The sequence below is a fragment of the Urocitellus parryii genome, chromosome 12, assembly GCF_045843805.1.
Source record: "Urocitellus parryii isolate mUroPar1 chromosome 12, mUroPar1.hap1, whole genome shotgun sequence".
Taxonomy (NCBI): domain Eukaryota; kingdom Metazoa; phylum Chordata; class Mammalia; order Rodentia; family Sciuridae; genus Urocitellus; species Urocitellus parryii.
The window spans coordinates 10,271,439-10,292,380 of NC_135542.1; the positions used below are offsets into that span (position 1 = coordinate 10,271,439).

The window sequence follows — 20,942 nt, forward strand, 5'->3', positions numbered from 1 at the left end:
CTTTCTAAGTTAGGAGAGTGCCGCGCCATTTTGCGTGTTCATTGGCCGTTGCGCTTTCATTTGGACATCTGTCAGTTCAGGTGCTTTGCCTATTTTTTTAATTGGGTGGTTTTCTTGTCTTTATTGATTGGGATTAGCTTCTTGTAAGTTAAGGACATGAGCCCTTTTTGTCTATCAGATATTTTGACTTAGTTTTGAATTTTTTTCCACATCGAAGCTTTAAAATCCACAGAAGTTTTAAACCTTAACATAGCACACATTGAGTCTTGTTCTTCTGAACAGTTTCACTTGAAGGTCTTTCCTCATCTGCCCACGGCCCAGCTGCATACAGCAGAGGGCGCCATTTGCCCAGAGCAGCCCAGGAGCTTGGGCTGGGTAATGCAGGGCAGAAACCCTGGCTGTACAGAGCTTTCTTGAGACTGGGACATCCACTGAGTGAAGCAACTGTAACCTCTCTAATGAGGATGGGCATTTAGCTGGCTATCAGCCAAAAATTGGTTTAAACAACAATTGTCCTTAAATATGATTCTCAAAAGATTAGAATTTTTAGTGACTTTAGTGACAGTTATTTGGTGCTGGCAGCTCCACAGCCAGGGACATCTAACTTGGTTTTGTTTCATCTCTCTGTAGGCCCTTTGTCACTGCGGGGAGCCAGAGACAGCAGACACTTCACCAGCTTGAGCCATGCGCTGCAGACACAGTGCTATATCTCTCCTTCCAGTAGCTGGTCAGGCCACCAGTACAGACCCTACAGCTTCTTCACTAAATGTATGTAGACTGGCACACACTTCCACCTCCTGCAACAGGAAAGTAGGGGTGCTTTCCTGACTTGATTTTTAAAGAATTAACATTTTAGTGATTGTTAAACTAAAAATGCATGATCTTGTTCAAGTAGTACCTAGAATTATCTCACATGCCAGACCTGTATTTGGAGAGCCGCTGGTTTACTTGGAGCCCCTTATTTGGGGCACCTGAGGACTAAAGGTATTGAATTGTGCCCCAGATACCCTACTGATTTAGAGTCACACCAAGAAGCACACACTGTTTTTAGCTGGGCCTTAGCTGAGGAGATAGGACATCTCATTTTGAAAAGTTCAAGAGACATCACTACTCACGCTTCCTCTTTGGGATAGTGTTTGAAAGTGTGATCTGGACTAAATTAGCTTATCAGGCAATCAATGGAGATGGAGTTCACAGTTTAGCAGTAGGTTAAATTTTGGATAACCAAGGCAATTCATGATCATTCTAGAATGTTCAGCAGATATAGAAAAATCAGAAGGGATTAGCTGGCAAGTGATCTGCTTCTCCAACAATGGACTGCCACTCTTTTCACACAGCACCATGTCCTGTGCTTCCCCGGGCTGTGTGGTGACCATGGAATTTTCCACTGTGAAGATGTGGATCATTTTAGCGTGGAAGTCTCGTGGTACTCGTGGTACCTGGATTAGTGGCATAGTGACACAGATATGAATGTCAGGTCAAGGGGCTGGAGTACCACAGGCTTGGTTGTACCTGTGGATTTAGGTGCAAGGAGAAGAGAGGTGGCTAGAGCTGGGCCCGCTGGTCTCTCCCCCTCATGCCCACAGCTTCATTTTTTTCTGAGTTGACTTTGACCCTTAGAGGAGTATTTTAGACCCAGAGGCCTTGGGAATTTTATTTCTGATCATCTTTTCCCTGCTCGAAAAAGGCTCTTCTCCAACTCTTCTTGTTCGAGCGTGCCCCTCATCCTCGCACACCTGCACTGTTGACCCACATCTGCCTCTGACTCTCCACCAGCCCTCCTTGTCCTCAGTTATGTGGACTTATGAGGTGGCTGCTCCTGAGTCCTGCTGAGCTGGGCTACAGTGGGAGACCTCTGTGGAAGCCAGTGTGCTTTGCTATTTCAGGAGTGTGAGGATGGCCTTAGGCCTGAGCTTAAGCCACCCCATTTTAAAAACTTCAGTTTGAAACCTGCAGTCTCACCTGGCATGCCTAAGGGAGCCCTCCAGGATGGCCTCAGACACAATCAAGTCACTTCTCCCCATCCTGAGAAACAGAGAGAAGCCTCTGTCAGGCTGTTCTCCCCTGAAAAGAGGGAAAGACGAGAAAATCAGGGAGGGACCACCAGACCAGATGTTTTAACCCCAGGGTGAATGTTGTCACTGAGAAATCTGGTGGTAACTGATAAGGATTGAAAGGGGGGTCAAAAGTCCCCAAATTTAGTATAAATAATAGAGCAAACAAATGAACAGACATTCAGCCAGCCAAAACAAGGATGCACCCAAGCTGGAGTGTCTGATGAGGACCTGGACTGACATCTCATCACTTGTCATCTTGTGCCTGATCCTTACCGCTCTCCAACTCTACAGCCACATCTTGACCCTGGTGAGAGCCGCAACTTCTCCCTGTGACCCTCTCCTCAGCCGGCCGTCAGCTCCATTCCAGGAGAAGCCTGCCTTGGTTCCTGACCTGATCACCGCAGTCTGAGTGAGTGTGTATGTCTGCTGGACATAAAGCCTAAGGCTTGAGACTTTTGAACTTAGCCTGCAGAGGGAATGTCTGTCATTAGCCTGTCATGATTAAGTGTGTTTGCAGTGCTTAGAATTAATCTAGAATAGTTTGCTGTGAATTGATTATGTCTATTACAGTGCATAGCATGAAGGATGGTCGTCTTCTTGATTAAGAACCTATAGAGTGAAATTTTATTGAGTGATTCTAGTGAATAAAGCATTGAAAAGGGCAGAAGTGAAGGGACATTCTTTATTTCTCCCCCTTGACTGCATATGTTGCAACTTTGCCCCTAGGACAATGAGGAAATGGCTTTTGAAATTCTAGATCTCCAAGACACAGAAACTCATGGGTTTTCAAAACTTACTGAAGAGGATGTAACCTTGTACTTGTTGAAACTGTGCCCTGTTGTAGAGTCCTCACTTAAATGCCATGGGTCCCATTTAGTAAGTGGTGTAACTTGCATGATTAAGAAAGAACTTGGGTTGGGGCTGTGGCTCAGTGGTAGAGCATTGGTCCAGCTTGCACAAGGCCCCGAGTTCAATCCCCAGCACTGCAAAAAATAGAGAGAGTTCAGTCTATTAGCGTGGATGCTACAATGGATTGTGCATGCGGTGTGTGTGCACATGCACACATCTGTTTCAAACATGAACTTCACTCACATAAGTGTAATTAACAGGTGTATAAGTTAACCTCATTGTCCCTCCAGAAAGTGTCAGAAAGAGTTGAAATAATAGTAAATCTAAGTAGCCTTTGAAGTTCAATAGTCTTTACTTGAAATTAAAATAGTAAAATGCATGTTAATAAAGAACTTAATTCAACGGGTAGACATTAAAAAATCATAGTTGTGAATAATATTTATGAATGTAGGAAAATATTCACAGTGTAACAGTCAAATAAAATTGAGCCACTGCAGGACCTATATAAAGAAAACAAAAGCAATACAATAAAAAAATTTCTGATAAACGTAAAAATTAAAAAAACAAAAATATTATCACTTAAATTGATAAACTGAATAATAATACAATGAATAATAATACAAAATTTCAGTTTTATCTTGTGAATCATAAGTTCCATAGAATTTTATTGCCTCTTTTTAATTTAAATGAATGATTAAAACTGTTACCTTGTGGGGCACCTTGGTGCAGCCTGTAATCCCAGGGGGTCCGGGAGCAGAGTCAGGAGGATTTTGAGTTCAAAGCCAGCCTCAGCAAAAGTGAGGCTCTAAGCAACTCAGTGAGACCCTGTCTCTAAATAAAATAAAAAATAGGGCTGGGGATGTGGCTCAGTGGTTTGAGGGTCCGTGAGTTCAGTCCCCATTACCCTAAAAAAAAAAAAAATAAAAGTGAACAATCAATATATCAAATTTGTGACAAAGCCTCTCTGAATATGTATATTGTTTCTTAAATATCAGTTATATCATGGAATTTAAAGTATGTTTAGAAGCATTTTATGTTGGCATCCCATTGTGTATTATTCCCCCCCTCCCCCCAGCCAACACAATGTATTGAACTCAGGGCCTTGTGCATGCTGGGCAAGCACTCTGCCACTGAGCCACATCCCCAGCCATTCTTATTTTTTTATTTTGAGAAGGGTCTTGCTAAGTTACCCAGGGTGTCCTTGAACTTGCCCTCCTCCTGCCTCAGCCTCCCCCACTGCACCCAGCCCAGTTCATAGCTTTGGAAAGTTGATCCCATTGAAAGAGTCTTTCATATGTTGGTTGTTTCCTATTAGATCATCCACAAGAATGGACTCAGCCTCCCTTTTCCTTCAACGCCATTTCCTAAGAAAGGGGCCACCATGAGCCAGAGTGAGCTAGCTTTGAAGCAATTTAGTTGATACTTTTATAGTTCCTGGCCTTTAAAAGAGGCCGAAAAAATTGGAGATTTCCCTGAAGTTCATAATCAGCAGGTATTTCCAAAGTTTGTATCCTCGTTTCAGCCTCATCCTTAAGGTAGCGAGCCAGTCCGGCCAAGTAACTTCTTATGTTGTATTTCACCATTTCTAAGACACTTTAGTGTCTCTGACCCTGGAATGTGTCTTACAGTCAGCGTTAAACTATTTCAAAGTTCAACCCACAGTGTTTTCTTTCCTGTGGTACATTGATTACGATGGGGTATATTGAGGTATATAGTTACAAATTCTTTTCAAGGTGATCTCAGTTAACTCTCCTAATAACCTTGTGAAATAGGAGGAGAAAGTCTTATTTCCATGCTGTTCTTGAGGAAATGCTCCGGAGGGAGGTTTCATTTGGGGAGTTTGCTTCTGTGCCTACAGACTGGAGGTGCTGGGCCCCTCACCAAGCCTGTGTGGCTGAGCCAGCAGGTCCTCGTCCTCTACCTCAGAGTTTTCTTTAGCTATTCTATTGGTGAGCCATTTTGTCTTTTAGGTAAGAAATGTATTTAATATGACAGCCAAAGAGGGAAGGAAGAGATGGGTCCGTGTCCTGGTGGCTGTGGGGGATGGGCAGGGAGCTGCAGGTGAGTGGGGTGACTCTGGACATGGAGGTGGTGGTGTGCAGAGGCTTGGCTGCCCCGCTGGGAGCCCGGGGCCCTGCTGCTGGCCTACTTTCCCCCTCACTGAGCGTCTAGAGGTCTGGGCTCAGAAACCTTGTGGTAAACCACAAGGCTTCTCAGGGTAAAAAAAGAAGAGCTCCAAGACCTACATCTGAGGACAGTGGGTATTTAAAAGGGTTAAGTCACCGTTGTATTGTGTATAATAGTGAAAAATTAGAAGAGCAAGTCCAATCTGGCCCAGTTACAAAAACAGGATAGCTGTCCAATGTACTATTCTCTAGCTTGTGAAAAATCACTTACATAATTACTGTGTCAGTAACTAATGTGTCAGTAATGTTGATTTTTTTAAAGTCATTTGTATGTTAAGAAAAATTTAGAACACTATACACTGTTAAGTGTTTATGTGGATTAGTAGGTTTGCCAGTCATTTAAATTTTCTTCTTTAGACTTTTGTTTAAAGTTTCCCTAGTGAACATCTAGTTTGTGATATATATTCAAATAGAACAGAAAAACCATCAGTTGCTTCATACTGACACTTTCAAAGCAAAAGTAATACACATGATAGTGCGTTGGTGTAAGAAATCATGATTAGCAGTTACTGTTGTCTCTTTCCAAAAATATCTTTTCAGTAATTTTGTGTCCAGTTATCACCCTTAACCTTGTAAAAAGCTTCACCAAGACATCATGTTACAGCCGTGAGTTCGCACCTTGCCCTTCTTGCTTGGTTTTGCCCTCAGTGATCCTGGGTTAGCACAGCAGATTCCCCTCTGTTCCGGTACTGGTTGCCTAGTGTCCCCGCGTATGCACAGACCTGATTTTTGTTACCTGCTCCCTATTGCTGAATATTTTTGTTTGCAAATTTGTATCATTTACTTAAAAAAACTGAACTTTTTGTACATAGATTGTTGAACTTTTGCAAGTATAGCAATAGGGGAAATGTCTTGAAATTGCTTGAAATATCTTGAAATTGCTGCTGCACTAGGTGTAAATGTCAAACATTGCCAGATCACCTCCTCAAAGGTTGCAGCAGTTTATGTCCCTCTGTGCCACCCCATCCTTGCCCTGTGTATTCTCAGACTTTACTGATTGTCATCTGGTCCCTGAGACATCTCTCCTAGTTTCACCTGCGCTTTCTAAGTTAGGAGAGTGCGGACTCCATTTTCATGTTCATTGACCATTGCGCTTTCACTTTGGACATCTGTCAGTTCGGGTGTTTTGCCCATTTTTTAATTGGGTGGTTTATTTTCTTTTTTGATTGGGATAAGCTTCTTGTCAGTTAAGGACATGAGCCTTCTGTCTATCAGATATTTTGACTTTGTTCTTAATTTTTTTTTCACACTAAAGTTTTAAAATCCACAGAAGTTTTAAACCTTAATATAGCAAATTTATCAGTCCTAGATCACTTCTGGCTTGTGTTTTGCTTAGAAAGCCTCCTTTTGAAGGTTATATATTTCCCTAACTGATGGCAGCAAATAATGGAAGCATTTTTGCAACTTGTGATGAACCTCATTTTTTGGGATTCAGCATTTACAAATTGAAAAATTGTTGGTTTTATTTTCCTGGTTCATTAAAATCTAAATTCCACTCAGAAGTTCCATTGATATCATAGTTTTACTCTATAGCAATGTATTTTTTCCCCATCTGTCTGGGCATTTGAATCTTTCCACAAGTGTCCAAAACCATTTGCCTCTTGTAAATATAGAGCATACTTAATTTTAAAAATTGAGTATATATATCATTATATTAGAGATTTATATAGATAATGTTATGCGTCTAAACTTGGGTTTCGTAAATACATCCAAATGTAATGTCTCCAGATTGCCTCAGAACAGGTGAGCAGGTCTCTGGCTTTCTTCGTGGCTGGTTGTGCGTGCAGGTGTTCTGTGGGCAGTTGGAGGGAGAAGTGCGTGAAATGTTGTAGGAGCCCAAACTGGGAGCTGGGGAGAGGCACAGGCTGGGCCAGTTCTTTCGCTTTTCATAGTTTGGATTTTTCTTTGATGCTTTTACTATTGGTTAGGCCATCATGTGGGTGAATTTTTTTCCTTGTTGTCACTCAGTAGATGATGATGAGCTCTGTGTTAGCCACCGGGGCACCACAGGCAGACAGTCACATGTCCCAGAACCCTCTCCTGGTCCTTGTGCTCAGAGCCTGTGTATCTCATGAGACTCCGTTCAGACCCCCACTGTTGGTCAGACCCATGGCCACTCACTAGAATCATGAGATGGCTGTGAGCAACACTAAGGAACAGTCAGTGTGCATGTGATGTTGCTACTGTGGCTACCTATTGTAAGTCTTTATCCTTTAGAAGTATATAGAAAAAATTTGCACAAGTAAAATTTCTTTTCTTATTTCTTTTTTTATTATTATTTTTATTTGTTCTACTTAGTTGTACATGATAGCAGAATGCATTTCAATTCACCGTACCAAAAACGGAGTGCAACATTTCAATTTTCTGGTTGTACACGTTGTAGAGAGGCACCATTTGTGCAGTCATATATGTACCTAGGGTAATGATGTCCATCTGATTTCACCATCTTTGCTAGCCCCCATAAGCCTTCCCCACTCTCCCCTTTTGCCCAATCCCATGAACTTCATGTTCAAGTCTAAAGTTGGCTAGGATGACTCGGTGGCATTGCAATCTCCTGAAGGTCCTTCTTGGATGCATACACAAAGAGAGAGCGAGGGATTAAGGGGCAGGAAGGAAACACAACTTTTTCAAACACTGAGATCTGGAGTCCAGCTCCTGCCATGTAGTCAGTGAATGAATGGATAATAGTTGTTTTTACAGGACCATGTGACTGGGGCTGCTCGGCTTCCTGTGGGCCCTCAGCATCCCCATCTATAAAGCAAGGGCACAGACCAAGGGTGCTGTCAGCTTTCTGTTGCTGTGACAAAGCATCTGAGAGAATCCCCTTAAAAGGAAACAGGGTTTCTTTTGGCTCATGGCTGTATAGGTCTCAGTCCATGGGATTTTAGCCCTGTTGCTTTGGGCCTGTGGCAGCACAGTAGGACATCCTGGCAGCTAGAGCTTGTGACAGAGGAGGCTGCTCACCTCTGGGAAGTGGGGTGGGGGTAGGGGGTAGGGGTAGGACTGGGCTGGGTCCCAATATCCCCTCAAGGTCACACCCCTAATGACCTCATTCCGTCCACTAGGCCCCACCTCCTAAAGGTTCCATTATGTCCCAAGGGCCACAGGCTGGTGACCAAGCCTTTAGCACATGGGCAGTGGGGACATTTGACATCCAAACCACAATACCAAGTGATCATTAGCTGGGGGCTAACCCCTGGTCACCAGGCCAAGCCTCCCCACAGCCCAGGCCTGGGGAGATTGACTGCATTCTGCAGGACACCCACTGCAGGCAGCTGCCTCAGCCAACATGGAAGTCCTTAACAGAGTCTCTTTTTTGGGGGGTGGGGGAGGTACCGGTGTTTAGTCTCAGTGGTGCTTGACCACTGAGCCACATCCCCAGCCCAATTTTGTATTTTATTTAGAGTCAGGGTCTCGCTGAGTTGCTTAGTGCCTTGCCATTGCTGAAGCTGGTTTTGAAGTTTTGATCCTCCTGCCTCAGCCTCCCGAGGTGCAGGGATTACAGGAGTGCACCACTGCGTTGGCCAAGAGGCTCATTTTTGGCAGTGGGGTTTCCTTGGAGAGAAAGCTGACCCTGTCCTGGGGTCATCCCTGATTTGCCCACACAGCAGTGCTTTGTTACTTTTTCTTTTCTCTGGAGGGCAACTCAATTCATACCTAGTAAACATAGCCCCACAGGTTCTCTGATTAAGAATAGTGCAGAGCTGGGGGGCAGTGGTGCATGCCTGTAATCCCAGCAACGCTGGAGGCTGAGGCTAAGGCTGGAGGATGGCCTGTTTGAAGCCAACCTTAGCCATTTAGTGAGGCTCTGAGCAACTCAGTGAGACTCTGTCTCTAATGAAATATTTTAAAAAGGGCTGGGGATGTGGCTCAGTGGAAAAGCACCCCATGGTTCAACCCCTTGTACCAAAATACCAAGGGGGAGAGAGAGAGAGAGAGAAAGAAATAAGGGAAAACTCAGGCTAAGATCTTAACCCTGCAAACGCAGCTGGTAGAGAAAGGTGCTGACTGTAGGACTATGGGGATTTACCTCACCAAGTCTCAGTTAGCCAATGCTCTCCAAACCTGTCACCCTCAGGGCTGGGTGAGCTCCGTGGTAGAGCACTTGCCTAGCATGTGCAAGGCCCTGGGTTCAATGCCCAGTGCGGCAACCAAAAGGATTTCAAAACCCCATGTCATCCTCAGGTCCAGGGAGAGCAGTTAGGGCAGCTGTCTGCCCCTGAGACTGGGCCTGGGAGGACTCACTGGGAGGATGCCAGGGGCTCATCAAGGGTCCGGGGAATTGCCACCAGTGCGGCCAAGGTCACTCCTTGATGGCAAACTGAAACCTGTGAGCCATGTTTTCTGTGACTCTCAGGAATCCCTTCCATACCTCTGTCCTTAAAACAGGGAAGAGTAATAATGTCACTCAGTCCCTTTGTACTGCTGGGACCACAGTGGTCTTTAGAGGAGATCCCATGGCTGCCCTGGGTCACCCCTGCTTCACATCCCCTTGGTGACCAGTGGTCTCTTCCCACCTGAATGCTGTCCAGACCCGACTCCTGGGGGGCAAGCCTTCCCCTCCACTCTCCACCAGTGCTCACCAGCTGCCCTGGAGCACGGGAGGCTGTGACCCAGGCTTGGGGAGGGCTTCCCCCCTAGCCAGAGCCGTCCTGACAGCCCCAGGCTGCAGCCCCAGCCTGGAAGTGGCTGCCTGGAACAGAGCAGGAGGTTGTTCCCTGTGGCCCCTCTGGTCCCTCTCTTCCTCCTGTTGAAGAATCATGTGAGGAATGGCTTGTCCTTATCCCTGTGCAGAAGCTTCCAAAGAAACCACTTCAAAGTCCTGGAGCAGGGGAGGGGGTTGAAAGATTTGGAGATGGAGCCATCTGAGAAGAAATGGCAGAACTTCAGAGAATGAACAACAGGAGTTCCAAGCCTCTGTCGATGGAGTTTCTAGCAAAACAGGATGTTGTCTTGCAGGAGCCGGAACAAATGGCCCTGGAGTGTGCCTGAGATGCAGTGTCCTTTCTCAGGCCCTGCGTTTACTCAGGACCAAACAGAGTCACCCCCACCCCTCCCGGGAGAATGGGGCAGAGCAGGGGATTCGAGATGGTTCCGGAAAGTGCAGGGCTTTGCCCACACACATCTAATGACCTATGTGTTCCCAAGATGGTGCATGGCCAGGGCTTCCTAGTAGCAATAAAGAGGATACAGGCTCCAGGTGTGGGGGTGCACGCCTGTAATCCCAGGGACTTGGGAGGCTGAGGCAGGACTATAAGTTTGAGGCCAGTCTCGCAACTTAGTGAGTCCCTAAGCAAACTCGAGGCCCTGTCTCAAAATAAAAAATAAAACATGGGGACTGTGATGTGGCTCAGTAGTAAAGCCCCCCTGATTCCATCCCCAGAATGAATGAATGAATGAATAAACAAACAAACAAAAGAACACAGACAGTGAAGCCGTGGGGTCAAGCCCCAGAAGAGGAAAAAAAGATTGGGTCTCAGGAACCTTCAGCATAGAAGCCATGGGTTCTTAAAGCAGAGAGTCCCCCTTGCCCTGGCTCCGCAGGGAGAGCTGAACATGGCAGTGTGCACAGAGGCTAACACCCCCCACCCCACTAAGGCAGAGCTGGCACTAGAGGACCACATATGTCCATGTCATCCTCAAGACCTTCCATAAACCTTCCATCACCAGCACAACGAGGGTGAGAATGAGTCACTGAGTCCCAATCTGGCTGTCTGCAAGCACCCTCTAAAAGCTTTTTAGAAAAGCAGAGTGCTTGTCCATCTCTGGGCAATGGGATAAAACTCTCTGGGGCTTGTATTATTTTGCCCAGGAAACACACACAAGAAATCTACATGTTGATCTCACGAATGCATCCAAAAGCCAAACCCCAAACACATTTGGCAATTGAAAGCATGCTGCAGCATTTCTACTTGGAAGCTGCGACAGTTGGACATTGCACCTTTTCTGGAGGAAGCCTCACTCTAATTTCTTTGGTGTGGAAGATACGTGTCAAGACACCAAGACGTGGAGACCCGTTAAAGGGCTGCTCATCGCTGGCCATCTCTCGGCCAGTGTGCGGTTTCTCCCTAGCCAGAATGTCCTGGACTCTAAACAGTGGCTCATTGGTCCCTGAGCAGGCTGCAGAGGGCTTTGGCTGGAATGCACAGCAGTCTCTGAGGGCCTGACAGGTGGGCATGTGGCATTTGGGGGGCTTGGTTCTACCCCTTAAGCAGAACCCACAGGTCTGCCATCGTCTGTCAGGACCTGAAGCTGCATCTTCCCACTAAGCAATAAGCAGGCACAGTCGCCAGGACTGATCAGACGTGGAAATTGTAGCCCCACCCTGAGGTTGCCTTCCAGAGAAGGGACCCTGCCTGGGCCACCAGGTCCTGGATATTCTTTCCATCTTTCTCCTAGAAAAAAAAAAATCATTGCATGAAGGGGTTCAAGTGACCAGAGGGCTGCCACAACAATGGCCGCACGACTGACTGGACAGAATTATGTTGGAGTCATTAGCTGGAGAATCAGCTTAGAAGAGGAAAACCTTGGAATCTCTCCAGGAGAAGCCTGAACATCTGATAGAAATCACACACATTCCTGAAAAAATCTGTAAACAAGGAGGAGGCAGGTACTTCCTCTGGGTAATAAATGGTGCTTTCCAGAGTACACTTGGGTTGCCTGGAAACCTCAGAACTTTCCTCCCACCCCAGGAGGGAGCAGGACATGTGTGCCTACTCATCAACACCTCTTTTCCATTGTGAGGGCTGACCCAACACTGCAGGCCCAGGAGGGACAGGACTTAGCAAAGCCATCTGCACTCCCCGGGATGTGATTGAGCATCTGGCTCATCCCAGAGGATGGTGACTGGCAGATGCAAGCCAGGCTCCGATGACGCATGGAGTACCATCAGGAGGCCAATGGCCAGTTAAAAGTGTATTGTAAAATAGCCTCCGATAAATAAATTTTAAAAATCATTAAAAAAAATAAAGAGGAAAAAAAAAAAGAGCTTCTAGTCCTGAAGTGCAAACTATTTCAGGGGCTTCCAGGCTAAGTGACAGAAGCAGGCATGGAAAGAAACCTGCCTGTGAGCTCACTCATTGAGAATATAATACAGTTACACCATGGAAGTAGAAAAAATTATTGTGACTGATATTTTAATAATGATGATTATTATGATGGCCTTTCATGCCGGGTGTGATAATTGACTGCGGACATTTTACAAATAATGTTGATCAAACGCTCCCTCTGGGCCATGCTCTGGGCCAGCCACTCTACCTGCCTTGCCTACCTGATCCTCACAGTGTCCCCAAGAAGCCAACACAACAAACCAGAAAGCACAATGTCCCTGCTAGCAAGTGCAGGACCTAAGTCTAGAACCCAGACACAGAGATCAACCAAATCAAAAGAAATATTTACTGGAATACTGGTAGAAATCTAGAAGAGGCTGTGGCCTAGAAATGGGGAGGGTTGGCTTCAATCCTCAAAACCCAAAGCTGTCAAGATGGTTCAATTGACCATCCACATTAGAAACTACTCTCCAACGAAATATGCCCCAAACATTGTCAAAACAGAGGGACCGATTGGGAGGAAATGGCAACCCAGTAGAACAGGAGGCTCGAGGAGAAACACAGATGAGGACTTTGCACGGGTCGAGGTCGCTGGAACACAGCTGGCAAGCAGATGATCACAAGTTCAAATGACGTATTTTATTTTATTCATTTATTTACAAAATCTAAGGATGTTGATAATATGTGCTGGGAAGGGGATAGGAAGATAAGCTTTTTTCATACACTTTGGAGGCACATTTAACATTATCCATGAAAATGCACGAATGCTATGCTGCCTACAACTCAGAAATTTAGGTCTTGGTACATGCGAAGCTCCCAGAAGGAAATTCATTTCAATGTTGTGTTAAATTATAAGACATGTACAATGAAATGGCCATTGGCAGGAAGTCTGTGGCCACAGTGAATAAGGACCTGCAAGTTCTTAGGACCTGTGGGTGGAAAGAAGACCCTGGACCACGTGTTTCAGCTTGTGGGACACAGACAGAGCCCTGAACATAGGCTGGTCCAGTGGCACTGTGCATCTCTCCAGATCCACACAGTGTGGAAACCGCAGCCATCACTTGGCTTTAGGGACAGTAGCTGAGGTGATCCTCTCTTCTGGGAGGTAGGGGACCACGGGTGACTCCCTAACAAACAGATGACCAGAGCCACCTCTGGGGAGAGTCTGGGCCAGGGGGTGATGGGAGAAGAGGAATTTGACTTTCGTTCGTGGTGGCTGGATTTCTTTCCAGGAGAAAATCTGGTTTCTGCCATCATGTTTCCCCTTGGAGCTTTGGGCAAGCCCTCTTCCCACCCCTTTCCTCCATCTGCTCTCATGGGCTGAGTCTGTTCTCCCAGATTCACAGGTTGAAATCTTGAGCCCAGAGCCTCAGAATGGGAGCTATCTGGAGATAAAGCTTCTACGTCAAAGTGGGGTCACTGGGGAGCCACCCTCGTCCAGGATGCCTAGAGTCTTTATAAGGAGAAGGAATTGGTCACACAAGAGACACCAGGAGTGTGTGAGCACAGCGTATGCCCTGTGAACAGGTGGCAGGAAGGTGGCCATTGATGAGCCAAGGGGAGAGGCCTGGTTGTGAGCCACCCCTGAAGACAGAAAGCTTTTCCTCTGAGATGAGGAGTAGGATGAGGATGGCCACTTGTAATTCCCAGAGCCCTGGGAGTCCCTGATGGAGTCATTTGGCAAGGGGAAAGATCAAAGGCACAGTGCTGGGGCTGGAGCTCAGCAGTAGCGCACTTGCCTGGCATGCGTGAGGCACTGTGTTGGATTCTCAGCACCATATAAAAATAAATAAATACATAAAGGTCTATCAAGAACTAAAAAAAAAAAAAAAAAAATTAAAAAAACAAAAGCACATAAATTGGATAGAACAAATCAAATGGTCTTTAAGATGATAGGATCACACATTATCTAAAACTCTAAAGAGTACACACAAACACATAGTTGGTTTTATGAGAACTAATAAAAGAAGTTTCAAAGTGGCAGGATCCCGAGAAAACACACCAAAATTGTTTTAGTTAGCTTTTCCTTACTGTGACCAAAATACCTGACAAGACCGATTTAGAGGAGGAAAAGTTTATTTTGGCTCAGGATTTCAGAGGTTCAGTCCAGGTTGGCCGACTGCATAGCTCTGGGCGGGGGGTGAGGCAGAACATCATGGCAGAAGGGTGTGGCAGAGGAGAGCAGCTCAGGGCATGGCCACCAATAAGCAAAGAGAGCTCCGCTAACCAGGGACAAAACAGAAACCTCAAAGTCATGACCCCAGAGTCCTACTTCCTCCAGCCACACCACACCTGCCTTTAGTTACCACCCAGTTAATCCATTTCAGTGTATTAATCCACTGATTAGGTTACAACTCTCATAATCTAATCACCTTACCCCTACATTATCTCACATGTGAGCTTTTGAGGGATGCCACGTACCCAAACCATAACAAATTCACTGCATTTCTATGTACTACTACTAATTAATCTGAAAAGAAAATTATAAAGATAATACCATTTTCAATAACATCAACAAAAAATAAAATAGCACTTTGAAATTAACCAAGGAAGTGGAAGATGATAGTGTAATGATAATGATAAAGCACTGTTGAAAGATATTAAAGAACATATAAATTTGTGGAAGCATCCCATTTTCATGAATTGGAAGACTTAATATTATGATGTCAATACCACCCCAAATCTACAATTTGATCCCTAAAAAAATACAAATGACAGTTTAAAAAAAATTTTAGATGTTGATGGAACTTTATTTTATTCATTTATTTATATGTGGTGCTGAACTCAGTGCCTCGCACATGCTAGGCAAGTGCTCTACCACTGAGCCACAACCCTAGCCCACCAATGACAATTTTAAAAAATATTTTTTAAGTTGTCAATGGACATTTATTTATTTATATGTGATGCTGAGGAAAAAAAAAATACAACCCAGTGCCTCTCACATGCTAGGTAATCACTCTACCACTGAGCTACAATCCCAGCTCCCAATGACAATTTTTGCAGAAAAAGAAAAACCCATCCTAAAATTCTTATGGAATATCAAGGGAATCCAAGTAGCCAATCCTATTATGAAAACGAGAAACAATTAGAAGGACTCAAACTCCCTGATTTCAAAACCTACTACAGAGCTAGCACAATCAAAACAGTGTGGTGTTGACAGAAAGAGATCAATGGGACAGAATAGAATGCCCAGAAGTAAGCCCTTGTGTATATGGTCAAATGACTCTTGATAAGGGACACAAGACCATTCAATGAGGAAAAGAACAGTCTTGTCAGCAAATCATTTTGGGGAAAACTGGACATACACATGCAAAAGAATGAAGTTGAACTCTTACCTAATACAACACCTACAAAAGAAAACATAGGGCAGTAGATTCAGGACACTGGAGTTAACAATGATTTTTTTTTTTTTTTTTGATAAAATGCCAAAAGCACAGGCAACTAGAAAAAAATAAATATATTGGACTTCATGAAAACTGAAGTTTTGCTCATAAAAAGATAACATCAATACAGTAAAAAGACAGTCCATTGGATGTGAAAAATAATGGCCAACCACATATTTTTTGCACCACCACACCAGGTGTGAAGTGTAATTCTTAGCAGTAGGCTGTGTATAAAACAGGATGCTGACTTTAAAAACCCCAATGTTATATAATGGTCATTAAGTATGCCTGCTGTTTTCTTAAGCAAGGCATTATCTTTTGATGTTTTCCATTATATATTATTTAAAAACCCCTCTATAACAAATACAGACTTCTTTTATGAGGGGTAGAATTAGAGACCCGGGGAAAATTATAACAGTGTATCAGAAGTAACCTATAAAATTACTAAAATTTGATATGCACCCTATCTCCCCTCTTTTGCCCTGGGGAAGAGATTTTGTTTCATTTGCCTTTGATGCTCCCAACACTAATTAGTTAAATGTAATCTGTGAATGGTGACAATCTTCACACACACACACACACACACACACACACACACACACACACACACCCCCCTACCTTCCCCACTCAAAGCTTCCTTAATCTCAGGCTACACATAAACAAGTAGCTAAATGACAGACTCTGGGAGGCCAAGGCCAGGTCTGTGCTGTATCCCGGAATGTTGAACAGTATCTGACACCTAGTAGGACCTCAACATCTCTCTGTCCAGTGTATATAGGACCAGAAATACCTGGCTCCCTGTAGAGCAGTGTGTTCAGTTGGAAGCACCATTTAAAAGTGAGATTTCCAATCCGTGAAACTACAGAAGGCCTGAGGGCTGATGGCTGGGGAAAATGTCCTATGAGAAAGGGTGAGGGTACAGATGTTTGCAGCTCACAGATGTGATGGTTTGTTAGTGTCCCTCAAAAGTTCCCGTGTGAGACAGTGCTAGTTAGGAGAGCCTTGACCTAATTAGTGCATTGAACCCCTGGTGGGGACTAACTGGGTGGTAACTGTAGGCAGTAGGGTGTGGCTGGAGGTGGTGGGTCTCTAGGGAAGGCCCCTGGGGTTGCTACTCTGTCCTGGTGAAGGGAGCTCTCTCTCTGCTTCCCGGGTGTGCTCTCCTGAGCTGCTTCCCTACTCCACGCCCTTCTGCAGTGATTTTTTTTATAATAATAATAATTATTATTATTATTGTTGTTATTTTGGTGTGTGCAGTGATGTTCTCAACTGTGAAAAGGTATTTAAAAATTGACTCAAATACGCTGCCCCCCACAGCAAGGAGAATGGCAGGCGCCTTTTCAGGGGTTAAGTGATTTTCAAAAGGGTGTCCCCGGAGTTTTTATTGAAAATCCCAATGTTTCCTGATGCATTTTGTTGTGGGAGATATGCTTCCATTCTCCTGTGACCAGGGATTTGTCTTCAGCTTAGCAGTGAATGGGTTGGTCGCCTGTAAGGAATGTGAAGTAGCACGTGTTCTGACTGCTCAATGGACAGTTAGAACCTAGGACATGTGAGTGTGTAAAAGAGTACGTGTAAGAGGTTAGGGTTGCATGTTGCCTAATGCAAGTTATTGAGTTGAAGTTACATTTGTTAATTTTAAAATATGGAAGGAAGTATGGTGTTTGGTCCACTTGAGGATTCACTCAATAGAGTATCAGACTTTGTTTCTTTTTTGTGGCACTGTGGAGATGTGAATGAGAACAAGTTGGTGACATCTTTCAGGTGGAAGCATTGTCTGAGGACGCACTCATCAAGTTGGCCAGGAAGCCGTTTTGTGAAGCCCCTATTGACTCAAGGCTTTTGATGATGAATTCATGGAGACGGTAATTCTTCATGGACCTTTGCATTTGGTGAGTCACGGAACGTATCTGAGTAGATAATCATTCACCAACATGTCCACAATAATCTCACATATTATGCATAACAGGTCATGGCTGGGTAAATATTACCATTTCCTTTTTTGCATTTAAGAAATCTAATAACGACATTATATTTTCTCCCTTTTTTGCCTTGAAGTATGTCAGTGTCTTGACCAAGCATGATTGTTGGTAGGTAGGTTAGCAAGAACTTGAACTCAGGGATTTTACTGTCAGTGGGGTGGCATTGCTGCTGGCACCAGCATGATAACAGAGAGCCAGCCCTGCTCATTTTGGGGAGCAGTGTGTTGGGGAAGGCAGCAGAAATTGAGAGGCAGGATTGAGTTTGGCCCTAGGAGGAGGTTGGGTAAGAGGCCAGTGTGGGTTGGAGGGCCTGGGCAGATAGAGAGAGGCCAGGGCACACCCCAAAGCCTGGAGACTGCACTGGATGTCCAGGGTTGTGAAACACCCTCCCCTCTTACTCACAACTGAGAGCAAGGGGCATTGATGAGTTCAGTTTGTGTGCGGCTGCATCCAAGGTGGCTCGGCTAGGCACCTCTGTTTCCTTGACTCAGGAGGCTGGGAGTCCAGGCTCCACCGAGGCTCGGCTGGGAGGATCGGACTCTGAGTTTATGCCTGTGTTCCTGGTAGGATCCATGTTGGCTGAGCCTCAGTGTTTTTGTAATGAGAGGATGGGTGACCGTCATGTCTTTATCACAGGACACACTTGCTAAATGGATTTGTTTGCTCTGAGGAGGAAAGAGAGAGGGGGGAGTGGTGCTGGAGACAGGGATGCAGACAGGGGTCATGGACTTGGCATAACTCAGTCTTGGAGGTGATATCCCATCACCTGTACCCACCTCAATTCCCATGAATCCAGAGGCTGAGCCCCCTTGAGGTGAGGGGTGAACCGGTTCTGGGCAGCAGGATGCTGTGGTACCTCGGAGTCTCTGTGAGACCCCAACACTAGACACACTTGGCCCTTTTGAAATCTTAGGAGAAGCCTTGGGAAGTTGTATGGCAGAGGGGAGCAGCCTCTGCATCTCAGTCCCCTCCAACTTGCCATGGTGTAGAGAGGGAACTGCAGCCACGATGGGACGGACATTGGCCATGTCCCTGTGTGGGACACAGGCCTGATTGAGTTAGGGTGCATTCTTTGTCTCTCCCCTTCTTGTGATTGTCCCATCTGTACATTTGTGCTTTAGCCACCTGTGAGTCCCATCTCTGGTTTCAGAGAGAATAGAGGGTGTTAGGGGCCAATAGACACAATAAACCCTAGAGATTAGATGCTACCCTACTTTCCAGAAAAGACTGGGCACACCATGAGTTGCACAATGATGGGACCAGGGTCCAAAAGCTGCTGAGAGGGAAGGACTGGTTGTGAATGCATTTTTGAAGGCTCCAAGCTGGAACTCTAGTGGCACCAAGCAGGGCAGATGCTGGTGGGGATGTTTGGGTAGTTGTTGGTGAACACCTGCGCACCTGAGATGGGTAGGCATGGAGGAGAAATCAGCAGCCCATAGGGCTTTTGAAAGTGGTCTTATGTGAAAAGAGGCTCAGGTATGGGCACAGGAAATGACATCATTGCCTTGACAATGGATCAAACAGAACATGGAACCCTGGTATCCAGGCACCCACTTCACTGACCAAGCCATCCGAGCTCACTTGGTTGGAGCCACTGGAGGGAGAAGGATGTTCTCCTGTGGTTGCAGACAATGCCGAGCCTCAGGCTCCCAGGAATCTCAGGGGGGCCAACTAGCCCTTTTGTGGATACACTGGGTGAGGCTTCATCTTAGACGCCAGAGCCTCTGGCGATTGTCGCAGAGGAGCTCAAGAGTAACAGTGAGTAGCACAGGGCAGGTGAGCCCAGCAGGCCCTCTAGTCTGATCCCTGATGAATGGCCCAGGACTCCTATTCTGACTCTGTGTGTGTGTGTGTGTGTGTGTGTGTGTGTGTGTGTGTGTGTGTGTTTGTACTGATGGGAACTGTCCCATTGTGCTTTGACTCTAGTGTATTGGCACAAGTCATTTTTCTGTTTGTCACCATTTCCATTTTGAACCCACCATTCTTGGTCCCAACCCAGGGTGAAAATGATCAGAACACGGAGGAGCCCTTCAGGGTTCAGAGCCTTGAACCTTACAGGCAGGACCAGCTTAGGAATGAGCTCCTGCCTGTCATTTGTGGGAGGAACCTACAGTTCAGCAGCCACATGGGGTTAATCTCCTGGGATTTCATCCCCACCCAGCAGGTGCTGGATCTCTTGTTCCCAAGGTAAGCACCAGACCACCAAGCCCAAGTGTGTAGCCCCCTCATGCCTCTGTCTTGGGGCTGCCATGTGCCTCTCAGGGACCCAAAGGTTTGTGATACCTAATGAGATAGAGGACCACACTCATAGTGGAATGTCAGCCCCGAATGGGAGGAGTCCTGGAGGTGCCTGCCACAGCCTTGCAAGGGCAGTGAACTTCCCCTCTCAGGCAGAGAAACCATCCTGACTCCAGCTGATCCACAGAGGTCCGTGGAGCAGTCCCCACACACTGGGCACCACAGCTCAATGGTGTGCACTGAGCTCATTCCCAGGTGGACTCAGTGAGGCCAGGTGGTCTTTCTGGTGTGATGTTGGCTTTGTGAAGAACGTAGATCTGTGCCAGAGGCGTCTCAAAACTCGGGCCTTGGGAAAAGCACTTTTGGGTTAATAAAGACATGTTAGTTTCCGTAGTGGGACAGAGCGTCCTAGCTGGGACATAGCTGGACAGGGGCTTTGGACATGGCAGCTCCCACACCCAGAGATATGTGGGAATCAGCAGTTTGGGCTCATTCACTGGTGAACATGGAGAAAGCACCCACTGTGTGAAGACACGTTTCCAGTCACGTTTCATAATTCAGTGAAAAATGGGGTGCAAATGATTGCCATTGTGTCCCTTTTCATGGGGTCAGCCTAAACCGCAGGTGCCATGAGTACATATCCTCCATGTGACTGCATCCCTGACTCCATGAGGCATAACTGCACGTTGTCCTCTTCAGTGACTATGGTGGACCCTTGGACCAACTTCAACATGGAATGGGCTTGGGGTCAAGAGGGTGGGCTCCTGTTTCCAGAATAGGGACCTGCAAGGTGATTTGACTTGGGAAGGCTGAGGAAAGACTGCTCTCCCCAATTCAGTTTTCTGCCTGCAGTGTAAGGTGTGGGGCTTCAACAGTAGGAGGGGTAAGGCGGGGAGTTGTAGGTGGAGTCAGGGTCCTCTGGGGAAGGCCCTGGGATAATGGATCCCCCCACACCACACCTCCCTGTCCTCCCCCAGGGCCACAGAGATGTGGTCTGCACTCATGGGAAAAGAGAGGTCCACCGCTACTCAGGGGAACTCAGTGAGAGCTCACAGAGAATGAGGTAGCATTGCAGCCCACGCCAGGGGAGGAGGTGTCTCTTGAGCCCCGAGAAGAGTGGGCAGGAGGACAGACACTCCCAGAAGGTGCATTCCAGGTTGGAGAGCATGTAGCCAAGAGGAAGAAGAGTGTCAGGCCT

At 46.0% G+C, this 20,942-nt stretch overlaps 1 protein-coding gene across 5 annotated transcripts in view; it reads left to right on the forward strand.

Annotated features, from left to right (window-relative positions):
• The window catches only part of LOC144249667 (small ribosomal subunit protein uS5m-like), a 46,978-nt gene that overhangs the window by 15,402 nt on the left and 10,634 nt on the right, over nt 1–20,942 (forward strand). For 2 of the 5 annotated variants that reach the window (XR_013342258.1, XR_013342260.1), the window contains exons 8-10: nt 631–768; nt 2,349–2,466; nt 17,289–17,416. Coding sequence is in view for 1 of the 5 variants with exons in the window: in XM_077791797.1 (XP_077647923.1) it covers nt 631–768; nt 2,349–2,359 (149 nt within the window). In the remaining 4 variants the exon portion in view is untranslated. Of the gene's footprint in view, nt 1–630; nt 769–2,348; nt 2,475–17,288; nt 17,794–19,505; nt 19,694–20,942 lie in introns of those variants that run through there. The other 3 variants (XR_013342259.1, XR_013342257.1, XM_077791797.1) reach the window with 3 other exon arrangements.